The 22337-nt window shown below is 43.7% G+C and overlaps 1 protein-coding gene across 1 annotated transcript in view; it reads right to left on the minus strand.

Moving 5' to 3' along the window:
- The window catches only part of BLOC1S5 (biogenesis of lysosomal organelles complex 1 subunit 5), a 100307-nt gene that overhangs the window by 14759 nt on the left and 63211 nt on the right, over positions 1–22337 (minus strand). The window contains exon 4 of the mRNA XM_077269837.1: positions 8429–8487. Coding sequence (XP_077125952.1) covers positions 8429–8487 — 59 coding nt within the window. The remainder of the gene's footprint in view (positions 1–8428; positions 8488–22337) is intronic.

Here is a 22337-nt window from a genome sequence, read left to right on the forward strand (position 1 = left end):
TCTTGCCCTTTTGACATCTGCATTCATTTTTGTTGTTTTGCTCAGTTAGAGATAACAGCGGACAGCTGTGGGCTGATGTTTCTAGCCTGGGAAGGGGGTAATACCCATGGGAGCTTCCCAGGCTATTAATATCAGTTCACAGCTGTATACTAAGCCTTTACTGGTTAGTAACATGGGGGACCACCAAAAAATGTAAGTGCCCCCCCAATATATTAAACAGAAAAAGCTAGGCAAACAGCTGCAGGCTGATATTAATAGACTAGGAAGGGGCCATTCACATTGGCCCTCACCCACACTAAAAACAGCAGCCCTCAGCCGCCCCAGAAATTGCGCATCCATAAGATGAGCCAATTCTGGAGCTTAGCCTCCCCTCTTCTCACTTGCCCTGGTGCAGTGGAAGGAGGGTAATAATATTGGGGCTAATGTCAGCTTTGTATTGCACCAGACATCAAGGCCCAGGTGTTAGTAATGGAGAAGTGCCTATAAAATACGCCCCCATTACTAACCCCATAGTCATATTGCAAATAAAAAAACCAAAACACCAAGAATAAAGACCTTTAATTGAAATACAGACACAGACACCTTTATTTGAACTAAAAACAAACAAGAAAACCCAGTTATACTAACATTTACGCCTAATCCACTGAAGCCCATGTACCCTGTAAAAGAATAAAAACAAACAAACAACCATATTCCTCCCAAGTCCGGCGAGATGATAATCCAGTTATCCCTGAACAAGTGTAACTCTGCTACAGTGGGGAAAATAAGTATTTGATACACTGACGATTTTAAAAGTTTCCCCACCTACAAAGAATGGAGAGGGATCATTTTTATTGTAGGTACACTTCAACTGTGAAAGACAGAATGTTAAAAATAAAAACCAGAAAGACACATTGTAAGATTCTGTCTTTCACAGTTGAAGTGTACCTACAATAAAAATTACATTCTTTGTAGGTTGGAAAACTTGCAAAATTGGTAGCATATCAAATATTTATTTTCCCCACTGTAGCAGAGTTACCCTTGTCCAGGGACAACTGGATTATCATCTCGTCGGAAATGGGAGGAATATGGTTGTTTGTGGTTTTTATTATTTTACAAGGGACATGTGCTTCAGTGGATTTGGCGTAAAGGCGAGTAACTGTTTTTTTTATTTTTAGTTCAAATAAGGTGTCAGTATCATTTCAATTAAATGACTTTTCTGGGTGTTTTTTTTTTATATTTACAATATAACTATGAGGTTAGTAATGGGGGCGTTTTATAGACGTCTCTACATTACTAACCCCTGGGCTTGATGTCGGGTGCCTATACAAAGTTGACAGCAACCCAGCACCAGGGCAAGTGAGAAGAAGAGCGGAGGCCAAGTGCCAGAATTGGCGCATTCACAAGAGAGCTTATGTTTTTAATCTGGGAGGTGGACAATATGCATGACCCCTTCGTAGCCTATTAATATCAGCCCGCAGGTATCTGCCTAGCCTTTGCTGGTTATAAATTATAGGTGGGCCCCCATATCATTATTTGGGGGGAGGTTCCCCTTTTCAATAGCCATTACTAGGGTTGAGCGACCTTTACTTTTATAGGATCGGGTCGGGTTTCACGAAACCCGACTTTTTCAAAAGTCGGGTCGAGTGAAATCGGCCGATCCTATAAAAAAGTCGGGGTCGGCCGAAACTCGAAACCCAATGCAGTGCATTGGGTTTCCAATGGTTCCCAGGGTCTGAAGGAGCGGAAACTCTCCTTCAGGCCCTGGGATCCATATTTAAGTGTAAAATAAAGAATTAAAATAAAAAATATCGCTATACTTACCATCTGATGCGCCCTGGTACTAACCGGGAACCTTCCTTCCTTAGAATCAGCCTTCCAGGGCCTTGCGGTGACGTCACGGTGACGTCGCGGCTTGTGATTGGTCGGGCGGCCCCCATGTGACCGCTCGCGCGACCAATCACAAGCCGCGACGTCTCCGTGACGTCACCGAAGGTCCTGGAAGGGCTGATTCTTAGGAAGGAAGGCTGCCAGAAAGAAGCCGAGGGTGAGTATATTCCTATTAGCTATATACTCACCCTCGTACATGCCCTGCTTCTTTCCGGCAGCCTTCCTTCCTAAGAATCAGCCCTTCCAGGACCTTCGGTGACGTCACGGAGACGTCGCGGCTTGTGATTGGTCGCGCGAGCGGTCACATGGGGGCCGCACCAACCAATCACAAGCCGCGACGTCACCGTGACGTCACCGCAAGGCCCTGGAAGGCTGATTCTAAGGAAGGAAGGTTCCCGGTTAGTACCAGGGCCCGTCAGAGTGTAAGTATAGCGATATTTTTTATTTTAATTCTTTATTTTACACTTAAATCTGAATTCCGATACCAATTCCCGATATCTTAAACATATCGGGAATCGGTATCGGAATTCCGATTCCAGATTCAGAAGATCGCCGACCTCATGGCCGACCCCACACAGGGGTCGGGTCGGGTTTCATGAAACCCGACTTTGCCAAAAGTCGGCGACTTCTGAAAATAGTCGACCCGTTTCGCTCAACCCTAGCCATTACTAGTTAAGTATACAGCTGTGAGCTAATATTAATAGCCTGGGAAGCTCTATGTTTATTACCCCCATCCCAGGCTAGAAACATCTGCCCCCAACTGTCCGCTTTCTCCCTGCTGGTTAGTAAAGTTTCGAGGGACCCAACATCATTTTTTTTTTCTTTAAGTTAGTTAATTATTGGCCAAATCCATGAACATTAAACTACACACGCACTGCACTAATTATATGTCATTGACCACTTTCTATCCATCTAATATATATATATATATATATATATATATATATATATATATATATATATTTTTTTTTTAATTATATTCTCAGGGGTCCCACAATGAATTTACTGTGCTCGGCTAATGAAATGTTGAGTTTTCTAGGAGATGGGTACGTAAAAAGCAGACAGCACATGCGTGGTCTATGTGCCATGCAATTTGTTTTCTTGCATCCATTAACTTTCATTGGCGAGTCTCTTCCATATAAGCCGCAAATCGCAGCATGCTGCAATTTTCTCAGGTCAATCTGAACGGAGAAAAGAAAAAAAAAATGCAGATGAGAAGGGAATCCTAGAACATTAGAGTGCAATCCGATTTTTTTAATGGATTGTACCGGTCACTTTTTCTTGCAAAGGAGTATGAGCCCCAACGGCGAGTATACGTTTTAATTTTCTATGAGGCCTTGAATTGATTAAGCAGAGGCTATCCAGTAGTGAATGATTGCCTTAACCCCTTTCTGCCCTTGGACGGAACAGTACATCTGAGGGCAGAACCCCCGCTTTGATGTGGGCTCCTGCGGTGAGCCTATCTCAAAGCCGGGACAGGTTAGCTGTTTTGAACAGCTGACATGTGCCCGCAATAGGCGCGGGCGGAATCGCGATCCGCCCGTGCCTATTGACTAGTTAAATGCCGTTGTCAAACTCTGACAGCGGCATTTACCAAGTACTTCCCGCCATCCGTCCTGAAATGCGCGCATCGATGACCCCCGTCACGTGATCGGGGGTCATCGGCGTTTCGGCATGACAACCAAAGGTCTTCTTGAGACCTCTATGGTTGTTGATGCCAGATTGCTATGAGCACCACCCTGTGGTCGGCGCTCATAACAATGCAGTAATTTTGCTATATAGGGGCGATCTGAGCATTGCCTCTATGTAGCAGAGCCGATCAAGTTGTGGCAGTTCTAGCCTCCCATGGAGGCTATTGAAGCATGCCAAAATGAAAAAAAAAAAAATATATACACTGTATTCCAAATTATTATGCAAATAATATTTCCTCATATTTTCTCTAAATTACCTATCTGAATTGCAGTCATTGTTATTTTCCAGTCATCTACTATTCTAGTATAATTGCAATGTTTTGGAACAAACTGCCAATGAAAACAGTATCTTTTAAAAAAAATAAACACTCAAAATGCATGTTCCAAATTATTATGCACAGCAGAGTTTAACCTTTTTTTTAATTATTTTGAACAAAAAATGGTCAATTGTGAAGTTATAAGCATTATCCCAGCTTATTACAAAATGAAATCAAACAGTTTTCAAGTGAAAACGTTATTCTAGGTGATGTTACATTTGCACATAGGACCCCTTGTTCGAAAGAAGCTTCTGAACTCTCTCGTCCATTGAATTTCTCAGTTTTTGGATGGTTTCTGCTTCAATTGTTTTGCATGTGGACAGAATACCCTTCCAGAGCTGTTGCTTAGATGTGAACTGCCTCCCGCCATCATAGACACTCCTTTTGGTGATGCTCCAGAGGTTCTCAATGGGGTTGAGGTCAGGGGAAGATGGTGGCCACACCATAAGTTTGTCCTCTTTTATGCCCATAGCAGCCAGAGATGCAGATGTGTTTTTTGCAGCATGAGACGGTGCATTATCAGGCATGAAAATGATCTTGCTGCGGAAAGCACGGTCCTTCCTCTTGAACCATGGTAGGAAGTGTTGTTTTAGAAACTTCACATAGATTATGGAGTTCATCTTTAACCCTTCAGGGATCATAAAGGGGCCGACAATCTCTGTCCCCATGATTCCAGCCCAAAACATTACTCCACCTCCTCCTTGTTGGCGCCTTAGCCGTGTTTTCATGGGGTGTCCATCACCAGCCATCCTCCACTCCATCCATCTGGACCATCGAGCGTTGCACGGCACTCATCGGTGAACAAAACAGTTTGGAAGTCAGTCTTCATGTATCGTTTGGCCCACTGGAGCAGTTTCTGCTTGTGTGCAGTGGATAGAGGTGGTCGACAGGATGGCTTACGCACAGCTGCAAACCTCTGAAGGACCCTGTATCTTGTTGTTCTGGGAACGTTGGAGGCACCAGCAGCTTCAAAAACTTGTCTGCTGCTATGACAAGGCATTTTTGCAGCTGCTCTTTTAACCTTACGCAATTGCCTGTTGGAAGGAGTCCTCAATTTTTCCTTATCAGCACGCACACGTGTGTGCTGGGAATCAGCTACATACTTCTTGATTGTGCGATGATCATGATGAAGTGTCTTGGCAATGTTGATTGTAGTCCTGCCTTGACCTAAACACTCCACAATTTGTTGCTTCTCAGCAGTCGACACATCCTTTTTCTTTCCCATTTTGGCAAAAAATGTAGGCTGCTTAATAATGTGGAACAGCCTTCTTAAGTAGTCTTGCCTTTATTTGGACACACCTGCCAAACTAATTTGCACAGGTATCTGCAATTGCTTTCAGTGATATAAAGAGCCCTGACACACATCACCATCAATGAGTTTAAATGACAAACAAAAAAATTCTAACCTTATCACTCCTAAACTCTTTGTGCATAATAATTTGGAACACAGTGTATATGTTTTTAAAAATATGAAAAATATATATATATATAAAAGTTTAAATCACTCCCCTTTCGCCCCATTCAAAATAAAATAATTAAAAAAATAAAAAGGATTAACCTGATCGCTAAATGGCGTAGCAATAAAAAAAAAATCAAAACGCCAGAATTATGTTTTTTTGGTCGAAGTGACGTTGCATTGCATTTTAATGCAACGTCGTGGCGACCAAAAAAAACAAACGGGCGATCAAAAAAATTTACCTGCACCAAAATGGTATCATTAAAAACATCAGCTTAGCACACAAAAAAATAAGCCCTCACCCAACCCCAGATCTAAAAAAATGGAGACGCTACGGGTATCGGAAATTGCGCAATTTTTTTTTTTTTTTTAGCAAAGTTTGGAATTTTTTTTTCACCACTTAGATAAACTCGTATGAACTCAAATGACCTGGAGAATCATAACGGCAGGTCAGTTTTAGCATTTAGTGAACCTAGCAAAAAAGTCAAACAAAAAGGAAGTGTGGGATTGCACTTTTTTTGCAATTTCACTGCACTTGGAATTTTTTCCCCGTTTTCTAGTACATGACATGGTAAAACCAATGGTGGTATTCAAAAGTACAACTTGTTCCGCAAAAAATAAGCCCTCACATGGCCATATTGACGGGGAAAAAAAAAAAAAAAAAAAAAAAAAAAAGTTATGGCTCTGGGAAGGAGGGGAGCAAAATCGAAAACGCAAAAACGAAAATAGCCTGGGTCATTAAGGGGTTAAATTGCATTCCACAAAACAAAATATTTATTATAGTAGTAAGAGTAGATAGGGATAAGACTACATCAAAAGCTTGTACGAGGCAATAATTCTAACATATATTCTGTGACATACAAAACGATTTGTGTTATCCGGGTATTAAGATGAGCAGTTTAGCAGTCTAGCTATAAAGTGAAATAACTTATGAGTCCTCAGCAGTCCGGTATTAGAACAGCAGCAGGGAGGAGGGTTAAACCTTCATAAAATATTAGACAGCCATTCTGACAGATTTTGAAAGTAAATTCAGCATGCTTAAGTCCGAGATATGTTTAGTAATGTATGCAGTTTATGAAATATGGCACAAGATCAGCTTTAAAAATATTGTGCACAGTGTTCAAGTTACAGGCCGATATGAATTCTGCCAATGCCTTCAATATCTATCTACATTAGATTTTTAAAAAATTATATTATAATACACACACTATTAACCAGCAGATATGGGGTTAAATGCAGTTTAATAGCGTTTTGAAGCGGTCCAGAACCCACAAAATAAATTATCTTCCTCCCAGTTTCCTAGGGCTTTCAGTCCTAATGGTGCAGCTCAGTGCATAGTGAGGGGGTAGCCAGGCCCGGGCATTCACCGACAGCCAACTTTAACATTCGTACTGAGCTGACTGTCAGGAAGTGCCAGGGGCTCGGTTACATCCACTGCTCACTATGCACTGAGTGGTAACTGAGGCCGCACCTTTGACTGAAAGCCCGAGGCTGTCAGGAGGAATAACGTTCATTTCCTCCCAGCATCACAAGTCTCAATGTGGGCTCTGGGCAGTTTCATAACGCTATTAATCAGTATATTAACCTCATAGTAGGATTTTCCTGACATTTTCTTAGTTGTATTTTTACAGCAATAGCCAAAGTCCGTAAACAGCTTATAACACAGCAAAAGGATCTCAATTTCTGACAAGTACTGGTTGTGTAGAGCATGCGACAACAACTTCCCATATTCTTCATATGTATGGCCCGTGGGGTAGGGTGGCAGGAAAGAATCCTTTTCTTATACAGAAAAACATCCATGCTCTGCTATGTTTTGCCAAAAATCTATACCTGGTCTTCCTACATTATATTGCAAAACATGTTATGGTCTGATGAGACCAAGGTGGAACTTTGCGCCAACATACCTTATGAAATTATGGCCAAAGCCACCACTACACATCACCAAAATAACATGGTGCCCACAGTGAGTAATGGTGGAGGCAGCATTATACTTTGGGGCAGTTTTTCGGCAGCTGGAATTGGGGCTTTAGTCAAGGTGAAGGGAACAGTTCCAAATATCAATTTTGAACCAAAACCTTTAGGAATTTCACTGCTCGACACAACAATAACCCTAAGCATACCTCCAAACCAACCAGAAGATGATCAAAGTTTTGGTACGACCTAAGCTGAGAGGAGACCTGAATCCAACAGAAAATCGGTGGGTTGCCCTGAAGAGGATGTTGTAGATGCCCTTGCAATCTCACAGATTTGGAGTGCTACTGCGAAGATTGGGCAAAAATAGCCAATTTTAGATGTGCCATGCTGATCGTCTCCAACCCAAAAAGAGTGAATGCTGTCATAAATTTAAAAAGGTACTTCAACAAAGAAATTGTTTCGAATCAGTTTGGTTTTCAATTGAATTGTACAAATAGGAGACATTGAGATAGTATTTTTTTTCTTTACGCCTGATAAAATCTATGTACCTGCTGCCTAGTTCCGTTCACTGCACCACTTATTTTTCACTATTTTATCTCAGTAATACACAGCTTAGTGTGTCATAATTATTGCACAATTTTACCCACAACCATTTTCCTAGTATAATTGATGAAGCTCGGTGGGGAAAATTGTGCAATAGTTGTAATACGGAGTTCAATAGGTCAGGAGGTAAAACAGTGAAACATAAAAATGGTGAAAGGGACAGAATTAGGCAGGGGAGGATAAATGGACTGAGAAAACAGTGGCATAATCCAGCAAATAGCTATAAAAAAATGCAATTAAAAGAACTTGGTGTATTTGCTGTACAGCAAAAAATATCACCAATAACAAAACACTTGCATTCACTTTTCTCATGTTAAAAATGTAATCTTCTCGGTAATGAGCAGTCATATCATACAGCTTCAACTGTGGTTGTTCTCCACCTTTCAGTGTGATTGTAGTATAGGTATGTGCATATCTGGGCAGATTTGCTATATTTAGGGTTCTTCTTTATAGTAATCTTTGCCTATATCATGCATACAATAAAGAGAAAATAAAGGATATTTCAGCTTCTCGGCAGGTTTCCTGGATATTGTGATTCTCGGAGTTTGGTGACAAAACGTGCTGAGAGCCATGTTTACCTTCTCATTCTCCTGGTCTCGCGGCTGGAGCCTATGGATGGTGTGATTGGCAGTTTCCACTGAAAGAAACAGATATATGAATGGATTAATCAGCTGTCCTGTCCTCGCGAGGAAACTGTGTCCACATCAGTGTGCGGTAGGCTTCAGAATCATTGTAGTAAAACATTTTAGCAGTATGTTCAGGAAGTGCCCATGGGTGAGACCTGTGTGTCCCCGGTTCAATGCACTGCACCCCGTTGCTTTAGAGAAACCAAAGCAGGAAAGGAGATTAAGGCCCCATCACTTTATACTGCTGACAAGCAATGGGAATTTGGAGCTCGCTGTGCACATGGAAGGAAAGGCTTGACAAGACACAGATTGTTAACAGATGGGGCGAAGACTCAAATACTTCCTTTATTTACATGTTCTAGAACGCTCCGACAAGCATTTAAGGATTTCACTTGTTCTATGCCCATACCAAACTGTCCACTGTCAGAAGCAAATTATTTCCAGACAAATGAATAGGTGACACAGCAAATGATGAAAATACTGCTCCCAAGTATAAAAACGTGGTATGAAAAAAATAGGTCTCTCCTAAGGGCATGTTCACAGAATGCGCTTACAATGTGTTCTGTGCGGCAATTTTCTGAAATCACTGTAGAGTTCGATGGCTTTCTACTGCAATTTTGGAAAATTGAGGAAAAAACATGCATTATGAACAAGCCTTAAAAGGGAATCCAAAACCAATCTAATCAGGCAGGGACAGATTCCTCTGGGCAGCTCTACCTTTACTTTTCTTGGTATATTAGATCTTTATTTATGGTACTTGCCAATTTAGGAATATAGGTTGCACATGACATTTATTGTTACTTATGCTGTCTTTGATAAATGTACTTGATTATAAAAATAATCTTCAGGAGTTGGCCCTATAAGTTTATCCGTGCCTCTCTTGACTTATAGGATGTCCTGTTCTATCTGTTTTGATTAGGTATTAAATGTTAGATTTTGGTTTACAATAAAGGATTTCATTTGTTTTTCATATGAACAAGGTTGAGTGTCTATTGGATACAGCCATTTTACCTTTTCATGGCTATTCGGTGTCATGATGTGTGCCCCTTGGGTTGTGTAAATAGTCGCCAGTTAAGCAGAGAGATTTGTAGGACCAGGGTCCGGCGTACACATCAGTGTTCCATAGCAGCCAGGCCACTGCCAACGTCCTTGGTAGACACATGAAGTCGCTGTGGCATAGTAATCACAAAATAGCCAGGATTCTGGAATTCGAGTGCCAGGCAAGCAAGTTCTCCGTAAGCAAGTTTGCACCATTTACCTTATATAGGTAACACTATTTCTGTAATCTTATTCTGACAGGAGTGTTTGCAACACTTACCTGTTCTTCACAGCCCCTCTCAGCTGATTTATGACCACAGGTCACATCAAAGGTGAATGTGCAAGTAAACAGAGCATATAAAAGCCGTACAACCCCAAATATCTATATCTATCTATCTATCTATCTATCTCTATATATATATATATATATATATATATATATATATATATATATATAATTGCCTTGTAATGTTTTCATTTTCTGTCCTGTCCAGATGTCACCGTATTCCAGGATTCCAAGCCGAAGAAGTTCACCGACCGCCATATTGGGACACCCAAGTGATGGGTGTCTCAATATGGAAACTGCTGCTGGTACCAACCTATTGCGCGGTACCACCAGCGGAAAACCGTCGCAAACACACCGCCACCAGGATCAGCCGAATGATTCACTGACTGCCACCATCTTTGCATAAGGAGTGCATGCGCAGTTTTAATATGACCGCCGCTATCTGTCTGCACAAAGATGGCGGCGGTCTGATTTACTGCGCGAATTACGCACAGGTGCAATGAATCATTCGGCTGATCCCAGCGGCAGATGCGTGACGTGTCTACAGGCAGAGGAAGCCGGTCACATTAAAGGGGTTTTCTCACGAACGAAAGTTCATTTTAAAAATTGTCTGCCTGACCGTTTACGGAGCAAGTCACATCTCCTGGACAGGGAAGGAAGCAAAAGACATATTTTACCTCACAAAATGTATCCTATGCGATCTCCTGCAGTAATACCAGTATTGTCTTTGAGGGGGGAACACAGCACAAGAAGGAGAGAGACGGGGGGGGGGGGGGGGGGGGAATAGCACATGGGGTAGACTGGTCAAAGCAGAGAGCACAGACAGGAGAAGTCAGCACATGGGGAAAGAGTGGATAGGTGGGTGAGCACATGGGGGAGGGGCAATTCTCAATGCTGCAGAGCCTGCCCCCATAGCGACATCGCCGCCTTATCGCATCGGGCCTCCATCTACTATTTAATAAAACCCATTTGGGGGTGCTAAAATTTGTCATTTCCACATAAAAAATAACCCCGAAAAAAAAAACCCCACACATTTCGCAGCAAAAAAAGATACATGGATTGCTGGGGGCCAATAGCCAAGAGGGCGCCGATAGCCTGTATTTCCACAGATGAGCACGTTTCCCCTGAATCGAAAAGTATGTGCGCATGTGGGCCCCCATGCTACATTCACGTCTATGGCAGCAGTCGTGAATATGCGTGACTATCGCACATAGACCGTGAACGGAGTGCTAGTCAAATATATGCTCCATTATACTTACATTGAGGAAAACAGGGGTCCCAGCGATCATACATGTATCACCTATTATATGCTTCTTTTATACAAGTAGCTTTAATAAATCGAGTAACATTATCACTTGAAGTGAGGCCAGTATGGAAACAGAGGACATGTGACAAGGAGCTCTGGCCCCTGACTATAGCTGCGGGATTGCTATAAAACTGTTCCTTTCCCAGAAAATCCAGTAACATTAATCGTCACACGCACACAATAAAAACATCATGAGGCAACACTCCACGGAGCCCCATCATTTCCGTCACACAGACATTTTCATTTAACAGTTCCTTTCTACATTTCCTACGCCATCTATTAGACAAAGAAGATCCCCATAATCAGACCCACTGCTGAGAAATGCCATCTGCTCTACAGGAGGTGGCACATGCAGCACAGGCTTCCAGAACTAGTGGCATCGGCACCTTCCATCTGGATCTAGAGTACGGTAGGTCACATCCCCTTGTCTTTGCCATTCTAGACTCCGCAGGTGCATAAACAGCCCTTTGATGGATAGAGGTGGAGGGAATTTTTTTTTTTTTTTTTTTTTTTTTAAAAACCCACATTTTTCTGTTTAGGCATCAAAAATCAGAAACTTTCCCAGCTACTTTCCAAGTGTGAAAACTTTGCCAGGTGCCAGATTTAAAACCACAACAGGACCGAATTTTACATAGCTCAGGGATATTTCACCAGCTCGTGTCACTTTCTTCTTTTTTTGGCAAGAGCTAAAGACACACAAAAAGAGCTAAACACTTTTTTTTCTCATCCCTTTTGACATATGCAGTATATTTTGGTCGATCCCAGGAATGCAAGACTTTGCAGAAACAATTACCGTAATACTTTACAGCATATGTGGAATATGACTGGTGAGCAGGACCGACCAAGCCTACTTTGAGCCTCATTAGTGCGGGCCAGAGGCTCCCAAAAATCCTTAACCCCATAAAAAAAACAACACACAAATATACGGTATATATGCAACTTAGAAGTGGTCTGGATGTGGAAATATACAGGTAGGATTTTGAGCTGTACACGGAGACATCACTATAGTAATCGGGCAGTAATACAAGTGTTGTCTGATTTATAAGAGCCACTTACGAATTCCCTTTGATACAAACATTCTAAGTTAATTTATGGCTTGTGTGTCCACACCAAGCAGGGATCTCCTAACCCATAATATCTGCCTCATAGGTATTTGTGACAGGGTGGATTGATTTAAATCATGATTTAAATCACGATTTAAATCAAAAGATTTTTTTCTATTTAAATCGGATCGATTTAAATCATGATTTAAATCATGATTTAAATCACTGATTTAAATCAAAAGGTTTTTTTTAATATAAATCACGATTAAAATGAGAAGTGAGAGCAGTGCGCATGTGCGCCCATAGTTACACGGACGAAACTAGGGGCAACGATCTAACGCCAGGGTGAGGGGGGGACCCCAAAGTAAGTAAAAATCTTTTTTGTTTTACTATATGGCAATAGGTAGGTGTTTAAAAGCAGCATGTCTTAATTGTATAAACTATTAATAGCCTCCACATTTTGTTCATACTGCCCCTTTAATTCCACACTTCTAGCTTGGTTTCACTTTTGGTTTAGTTTCTTTTTCCATTCAGTTGACATGCCCAAACTTGTTGGATAGTCAGCATCCTACAGAAACCTCTGGAAGAGCATGGCATTGTGAATGTTACACATATACAGCCTTTATTCTACTGAGTTAAACAACTCAGCTTTATCTCATGATGGAAGAACCTTTGGATGGTAAAATATTTTCCTCAAAAAGCAGTTTATTGAAAAAAATCCGATTTAAATCAAAAAAATCCGATTTAAATCAAAAAAATCCGATTTTTTTTATTTTTTTAAAAAAACATTGATTTTTATCCACCCTGATTTGTGAGCTGGTTAACTCAAGTGAGAAGACCCACCAATCAGGCTAGGTGTTGCCATCTAAGTAAAAAAAGAAGTTGCTGTGGATGTCTGAAGTGGCAAAAATATGCCTTTTTTTTTTGCTGCAGCAAAAAGTCTCAGAGCAGATGCAATGTGAGGACACAGCTATATGGTATAGTTAAAAGGGTAGTTCTCAACATGGCACTTCAGGAACGCACTGCTCCAATAACCTGAACTGTGTACTCACCTATGCAACAGGCAAAGGGCGCTTTCCACTGCGGCATTGAAAGAGCACAGGGTGCAGCAATGCAGCTGTCCGGATGCAGGAAACTGGCCAGCTTGAGAGCAGCGCTTACAAGCACTGTACTCTGAAACTAGGAGACTCGCCAGCTCTGATGTGGCCGCGAAATCTAGATAATGAGCTTTGCGATGTAAAGAAAAAAAAAAAAAATCTGTGATTTCAGGCATATCTGCAGCAGAATGTCCTACTCCATAGAACTTTATGCGCACCAACTGTCTTTTCCTATTCCAGTAATGGGAAAAAATATAGTTCTTAGTGATAACGGTATTTCTCTGAGCCCATGACGGCACCACGGAGAGAGGGGATCCACCCACCAAGGACAGGAAACCTACAGATAAAAAGGCGGTACCTCTCTCCCGCATCAGTTGTTTACTAGAGAATGATGGGAGACTAAGGAATAGAGTCTTGACTTTAGCATTACTTGAAAACTTAATTGAGATACCGCGTGACTACTTCGATAATTGTCGAAGAGCACTATATTAATGTGCACACCCATAAGTGAAGGGAGGGAATGTACGGGTGCCGTCATGGGCTCAGAGAAATACCGTTATCGGTAAGAACTATATTTTTCTCTGACGCCCATGACGGCACCACGGAGAGAATTGCAGAGATTGTACATTTAGGGAGGGACCACCGCTCGCAGAACCCTTTTACCGAAGGTAAGGTCCGAAGAGTAGATAAGGTCCAATCTATAGTGCTTATAGAATGTAGATGGTGAAGACCAGGTAGCAGCTCTACATATCTGATCGATTGAGGCTCTGGCCTTCTCCGCCCATGAGGTTGCAACTGCTCTCATTGAGTGAGCCCTGATATTTCCCGGGACGGGTACCCCGCTTGATGAGTACGATTGGCAAGATGGATCACGGACGCCATCAGCCTAAGTGCCTTTGGAGGCTTTCTTCCCCTTCCGGGGACCCTGAAAGCACACACAAAGAGAGCCATCATCCCTACTCTCCCTGGTGGCTTCTATGTAATGCACCAGGCATCTCCTAACATCCAATGTATGAAAGGAATCTTCCTCCTTGTTTTTGGGGTTAGGACAAAAGGAGGGAAGAGATATCTCTTGTGTCCTATGGAATCAGGATGCTACTTTTGGGAGATACGCTGGGTCTGTTTTGAGAACAACCCTATCATCCAGGAATTGAGTGAAAGGGGGGTTAGCAGATAGAGCCTGTATGTCGCTAACTCTACGTGCAGAGGTGAGAGCGACCAGCAGAGATGTTTTGAGGGAAAATCCTCTTTTTTCTAGTAGCTCCCTTTCAAATGCCAGGCTGTCAAGTGTAAACTTGCAACCTGCGGATGATGAACTAGGCCCTGGGAGGAGGTTTGGGAAGTCCGGGAGTACCCGGTTGGAGATGGACATTCTCATCATCCAAGAAAACCAAGGCCTCTTCGGCCAGAACGGGGCTATTAAGATTACGTGAGCCCCGTCCTCCCGAATCTTCCTCAGCACTGCCAGAATCAGAGCAATTGGGGGAAAGGCATATGCTAGTTGATGGTGCCAAGGAATCAGGAACGCATCTAATGATACAGGGCTCCCCAATGGTGTTATGGAGCAAAAGGTGTCAACTTTTCTGTTCAGATTGTTCGCGAAGAGGTCTATGCCCATTGGACTGCAGGGATGCAGGCAGTCATGGATCCCAAGAGGGACACAGCTTGGCGGAGGGTTATGGAGGGGAGATCTTGCATTCTGGATACTAGTCCCATAATGTTTTGTATATTCCCTGCTGGAAGGTGGCAGTAAGACCCAGATATTCCTGGATTTGGCACAGTAACAACCTGGATTTTTTTAAGTTCACCAACCAGCCCAGGTTTTCTAATGAGTGCATGATTGTCTCTAGCTGCCTTCCGCAGTGTTGGGGAGAGGTGCCGATTACCAAGAAGTCGAGGTATGGCACTATCAGGGTGTCCTGTTCCCTCAGGTGAGCCATTACCTCTGTAACTAGTTTTGTGAAGACTCGTGGAGCTATGGCCAGCCCGAAGGGGAGAGCTGAGAATTGAAAATGGTATATCACCCCCCTAATGTAGACTGCTATCCTGAGGAATTTTTGGTGATCTTTGTGGATAGGGACGTGATAGTAGGCGTCCTTCAGATCCAGGACTGCCAAGAAACACAGCGGAAACAGCATTTTTATTGACGTTTTTATTGTTTCCATTTTGAACGACTGGACTTCTAGATATTTGTTTTGACTTTTCAAGTTTATGATAGACATGTATGGCTTTTTCCTCAGGAACAGAGGGGAGTAATATCCTTGCCCTTTTTCTTGTGGGGGAACTTCCAGGAGAACCCCCTTGCCCACTAGTCCCATGACTTCTTTTTATAATGCTAGTTGCTCCTCTCCCAAAGACCTCAGTGATGTCATCATTATGGAGGGACAAGGAAGTTTGAGAAATTTTAGCTTTAGTCCCGATTTTATTATGCTCAAAATCCATGGACTGCTGGTAATTTTCTCCCAGGCTGAGAGAAAGAGGGACAGTCTTCCCCCCACCTGGGGCAAATATTCATTGGGTGGGCTTTTTGTTGTCATTGGGGCTCTTATTGAACATAAATCCTTTGTTTTTGCTTTTCTTATCTTCCCACTTGTATTTGTTTTTCCCCGGCTTCCTTCGGAAGAACCTCTTGCTCCGAAAGGGCCTTCTGTAGGAAGGGAAACCAAGGGAGGGGAAGGATTTCTTTTTATCCCCTGCTTTTTCTAAAATATCGTCTAAAGTGGGGCCAAATAAGAATTCGCCTTCACAGGGGATGGTACATAATTTAGATATTGTCTGGAGATCCCCTGGCCAACATTTAAGCTAAAGGGTTCGCCTAGCTGCTTTAGAGAAAACCGCTGACCTAGCAGCTAGCCTGATTGAATCTGCGGAGGCATCTGCTAAGAAAGCGGCAGCTCCCCGCATCACCGGTAAGGTGTTTAAGATTGAGTCTCGAGAGGATTTGTTTTTTAGCTGGATTTCCAATTGGTCTAACCAGACCATTAATGAACGGGATGAACATGCGGAGGCAACCACCGGTTTTAGCCCTCCTCCAGCTGCTTCCCAAGAACTTTTGAGGAAAGCGTCTGCCTTTTTTTCCCATGGGATCTTTCAGGACCCCTGTGTCCTCAAATGGAAGGGCATATTTTTTCGATGCCTTAGCTATGGCAACATCAGTTTAGGGGGCTTTTTCCCAGAAGGAGCAAGATTCGTCATCAAAAGGGTATTTTCTTTTTGGCATTAGTAACGCTTTTCTTATAGGCTTTTTCCACTCTTTTTTAATCAATGCTGATATTCTCTCGTTAAGAGGGAAAGGCTCTCCTCTTTTTTTGCTCAAGACCCCCGAACATAATGTCCTGTACTGATCTTTTTGGGTGACGGTCCGCCAGCCCCATAGTGCTCCTAAATGCTTTAACGAGGCTGTCTTGTGTCTTCCAGAGGAAAACAGCTGTGACCCCTAGAGGAAGATGATGAGTTAGGCTTCTTTCACACTAGCGTCGGCCCGACGTGCGTTGTGAAAGTAATGCCCGACGTGGGCAGCGGAAGCAGTCTTACGACGCTTCCGCTGCCCCCTTGTAATGTCCGGGGAGAAGGGGGCGTAGTTTCGGCCGAGCATGCGCGGTCGAAAATGGCGGACACGACGTGCAAAAAAAGTTACACGACGGTCCGCCAAAGCACGACGCAACCGTCGTACGACGGTTGCGACGTGTGGCAATGCGTCGCTAATGATAGTCTATGGGTAAAAAACGCATCTTGCAGACAACTTTGCAGGATGCGTTTTTTTCACATTAATGACGCATTGCGACGTATTACAAACGACGCTAGTGTGAAAGTAGCCTTAGATGTATCCGAGTCCACATCTTCGCTATCCGTAATACTGGACTCAGGAGACGGGGACCTGTGTCTGGTCTTCCTTCGCTTTTTACCCCCCTTTAGGGATCTAAAAGTATCATCTACCTGATTTTTTATCAGGGTTTTGAGGTCTGCTGCGAACCCGGGAAGCCCTTTGCATACTGTCTGTTGTACACACGCGCTACAAAGCCTCTTCTCCCAAGTAGTAGGAAGATCCTCTCTACAAAGGGCGCAAATCCTATGCTTAGATTTGCCTAAGCTTTTCTTCCCCTAAAGTAAGAAGAGACAAATATATATCTCCTTACTATCATTGACTTTCATGGAGATCACTTACCACCTTATGGACACAAATACCGGTTGGGGATGATCTGCGTCTGTCATTAGCTTATCCCTTGTGCCGAACACCGTACTGGACTCCTTGCTATGCAGAGACCCTGAGCGTCCTTTACCGGTGACATCCTGGTGTCCTTTTTGCGGCCGTCGCTTTTGCTGCTGCGGCGTCGGCGGTGATCTAGATAGGGGTGATGCTTCTAGGTCGCTCAAGTTAGGGGAACGCCGGTTAAGCTCCATGGAAGCGCCAACCTGAATTACTTTTCCCCCTTTATAGCGGTGATTCCCGCCGCCTATGCAAACCTGCGCATGCGCAGTAACGCTGCCCGCACTCGCGAGACCGATCCCGCGCAGTGGCCAATCCCTGCCATTATTGAGAACTTAGGCAAGAGAAAGGATATGCATACCAATGGGATCAACCATCGAGAATTACAACTTTATTTATAGAAAAAGGCACAAATAAAGTTGTAATTCTTGATGGTTGATCCCATTGGTATGCATATCCTTTCTCTTGCCTAAGTTCTCAATTGTCTTATATATATGCATATGGTTGATCCCTGATTCACTTGTGTCTGTGGTGCCCGCTACCTTCTCTGTACAAATACGTGTTTTACCAGTGTATTCTTTTGACTGGCTTTCTGAGCGGTGGCACACGGCTGTTTATTGGAGGAATTCCTCATTATTTTAAAAATGGATTTGGAGGCCCGTGAAGCTACTTGACGTGATCAGGTCTCTGGTGTCTTTGGCTGCACGGAAGGTGTGTCAGCAATTGCTGCTGCACGAGATGAGGGCTTTTCACAGCTGTGTGGGGACATTACCCACTTACATAAGTCTTTAACTAAGGCCTGGTGGAATGTGAAGAGCCTGGATGAGTACAAAAAGCTTAGGCTTATACCACGTGGCTTGCGGGTTCAGATTTTCCCGGCCTGAGAAGTTGATACAGCCCTCAGGAGTACTTGGGAGGCAGGACTGTCTAAATGTTCTTTTATATTAATTGAGATGCTGCTGGAGGTTGGATACCTTTGATAAACAGGGACAGGTTGCCCCTTTTAAAGGAACGTTTAAAAACCACCATTGATTTGTTTGAGAGGGAAGTCATTAAAGGGAAAAAGCGCAAGTTCCAACGTGACAAGACCGATTTTGACAGTCAGAGGGCTTACAGGTGGACGCACCGTGGTAACGCCAGGAGGATACCCGTGGCCTCATTGGGGGAACGGGCACGAACCGAACAGGTGAACCCCGTATCGAGTGATGGTTTTTTATCATCCGATATAAGCGACCAGGAAGGCGCCACAGGAGGGGGAGGCGCAAGTCACGCAAATGGAAGATCCAAGGTACGGCACAATCAGGATTGGTCCCCGGGTCGCAGGAGGTACCCCAGGAGGAACAACCGAAGCTATTAGAGCCTGAGACTGAGCAGGAGGTGGCCATGGAGTCGGGCAAGTTGCAGATTGTCAACCTGTCCTCCTACTCCCTATCACCTGGGGAGGCTTCTGTACTCTCTAAGGGGCTTTCAATCTCACCCACCAATCCCTTGAACAAGTTTGAACTCACTAAAGACCTGTATCTCTTTTGTAGGCAGTTGACGTTTAAATTACTTTATCACAAGCCATCGGTAATTGATACACTACTGGACGAGGATAGGCAGACATTCCGTGACCTTTTGGAGCTTCTGGAGGAGAACGAAAGGGGACCAGAGTAACCTCACCAGGGAAGAAAGACACTGCCTCCAACATCTTAGGAAGCAGGACTCCTTTGTCATTAAAGAAGCTGACAAAGGGGGGAATGTGGTGATCTGGCCAAAGGAGCTTTATGTGCTTGAAGCTAAGCGTCAACTCTCTAATATTTCTTATTACCAGGTCCTTCCATCGGATACAACGGATGTTTTCGAGAGGCAACTGGATCGTTTAGTCCAGACTGTGTTCGAGATGGGAATTATAAATAAGAAAGAGAAGGGATTTTTAACAACTGATATGCCCAGAGTACCTACTTTCTACATGCTCCCTAAGGTACATAAGCGCCTCGATAACCCCCCAGGTACGCAAATTATATCTGGAATAGGGGGACTTTTCGAAAGGCCTTGCACTTACCTCGACTTTTTCTTGCAGCCGCTCGTTTACTCTTTAGGCTCCTATATCAGGGACTCTATGCACCTCATGGAACAAATCAGTGATCTTGAGATACCGATGGGTACCTACATTGCAACGTTGGACGTCGAATCCCTTTATACCAGCATTGAGCATTCTCTGGGGATTAGAGCTGTGGCGTTTTTCTTGGATCGTGAAACCAGCAGGGATAGGGACCACGACTCCTTCCTCCTGAAACTGGTGCTCGAGAAAAATTACTTTGTCTTCGACTGCACCTATTACAGGCAAGCTGCGGGCACCGCAATAGGCGCGAAGTGTGCGCCCGCATACGCAAACTTGTTTATGGGGTGGTGAGAGGAACAACATGTATGCAAACTTCAGTCTTTTCAGGAATTTGTACCTAAATGGTATAGATTCATAGACGATGTCCTGTTCCTTTGGACTGGTACTCTTGATGATTGTAATCTCTTTATCGCTCAGCTCAATGACAATCCCTGGGGGATAAAGTTGACTTCAAATATCTCCACCACCCTGGTTGACTTCCTAGATTTGAAGATTTCGATTAGGGGTAATGGCCTGGTGACGAGTTTGCATCGCAAGAAGACGGCTACAAATAGCTTGCTTCACTACACAAGCGCCCATCCGACCCATTTACGGAATAGCATACCGAGGGGCAAATTCCTCAGAATAAGGACAAATTGCACCACTCTGTCTGATTTTCAGGAGGAATCGCAAAAATTGACGGAGAGATTTCAAGCCAGAGGGTATCCTCAGAGGGTTATATCCCAGGCTTACCAACACTCCCAGCAGGTGACGAGGGAAGAAATATTGAAGCCTAGGAGTAGAACTCCGGTACGGACCATCAACCTTGTCACCACATACCATAACCAGTGGAATGATGTGTATGCTATCCTTAAGAAGAACTGGGATATTCTGTTGACCGAGCCCAAACTCTCTCCATGGCTTTCGGGTACCCCCAGGATGGTGGCAAGGAGATCTCGTAATCTGAGAGATGAACTTGTGTCGAGCCACTTCAGGTGCACCACTATCAGGACTGGGGCAGGCGGTAACACCCATGGATCCTACCCTTGTGGTAGGTGCAACGTCTGCAGCTACATGCTAGCGGATAGTGGGATATGTCTTACACCGAACTCAAAGAGGATCCAGGTGTCTGGATACTTTAATTGTCGCACCAGGAATCTTGTTTATGCTCTAGTTTGTAGTTGCCTGAAGCGTTACATTGCCTATACTACGCAGGAGCTCAGGCGCCGAAAGCAACAGCACCTTTCAGGAATCAACACAGCCCAGAAGGACCTAGGTAAAGGTAAGAAGCTTTCTTCAGTGGCCGCGCATTTCCTACACCAGCATGGGGCATCACCAAGGGGGTTAAGGGTTATGGGTTTAGAGGGGGTTAAAACAGACATTAGGGGTGGGAGTGTAGTACCTGAGCTCCTGTGGAAAGAGTCTAAGTGGATCTATAATCTCAATAGCCTGGCTCCGGCAGGCATGAATGAGGAGCTCCTATACACTGGCTTCTATAAGCAAGCATGAGTACTATGTTCCTTTTTGGTCTCGTTACCCAATTGTCCTCCTCCCATTGCTCATTTGTGCTTACTTTTGTGTGTCTTTCGTTTGATTCTAGGTCCTGTGGACATATTCACTGCCTTGGTCCTTCTTTAGGTTGGATATGAGGAGAACATCTTGGATCCGAGAACTGTCGGCCTCTTGGCCCCCTGCCTATTGACTCCTTCTTTGCCTTGCCTTTCTGATTATTTATTTATTTTTTTCTGCTCATTTTGTTCTTTGATATTTTTGTATCTGCTGCCAGCTATACTATGTACTGGGTTTCACGAATTGTTATTTTGTGGGCATAATCCACCTACCTGGCATTTAGACCCTTTTGGGTTAATAAATAAATATATGTATTTGGTTGGAAATGTATGGCGGTTCTATCATAGCGCCACTCTTCATTCGCTTACATTACGTTCTAGGTCAGCATGTTCCACTGCGTAGGCACTAGTACCACCTACCTTTATTCTAAAGGGTCATTCTTGGTCCATATGCCAGAAAATTAATGCGCCGCAGTGTAATCCCGGTATGATAACAACTAGCTGCTGGCGCAATGGCACTTACTGAGATGCTCTTTTTAGAGATTCAGTAGGGAACTTTCTTGACGGTATGGTCTCATTCTTATCTATAGTCTGTGTGGCTTCTCATCTGCACCGACTCTATCAGGTGTGTTGACTCAGTCTGGTGCTTTTGGCAATCGTTCTTACTTGTGCTTTACGTATTTATGCGAACCTCTGTGTATACCCTCTGAATCAGATGGTCACACTGCGCAGGCGCTTACTATTGGGCTCTGATCGTTGAAGGCCCTTCTTGATATATTTCTTTGAACTCCTGTTGATGGCGTTTGTGTTCCTTTGGCTTAGTGCTTTTGAGGTGTGTGTTGCCTTCGTCTGCACTCTAACTATGTTGACCGATGCGCATTTACACTTCTAAGTAAAATTATCGCACGGGACGTACATTCAATTCTAGACTGCTCGGCCACCAAGGGTATTTCTTGCTTGTATATGGCATGTACGCCTTGGTGCCTAGTTATACAAATATACTTTTTCAGCCTGTTTGTCTCATAGCGCAGGCGCTTATCATTGGGCTTTCTGAATGTTGCAAGCTTCTTTTTCTTACTCTGACACACTCGCGCAGGCGCAATTCCTGATGAATCCGGCGTCGATGTAACTATGGTGACTCTGTACCGGGACTGATGCATATATCTTTTTCAGTCGGTCTGTCTCATAGTGCAGTTAAGCAAAAAAGGCAGCACACTGCAGCGCTAACACATG

Source organism: Ranitomeya variabilis, chromosome 6, assembly GCF_051348905.1.
Source record: "Ranitomeya variabilis isolate aRanVar5 chromosome 6, aRanVar5.hap1, whole genome shotgun sequence".
NCBI lineage: Eukaryota > Metazoa > Chordata > Amphibia > Anura > Dendrobatidae > Ranitomeya > Ranitomeya variabilis.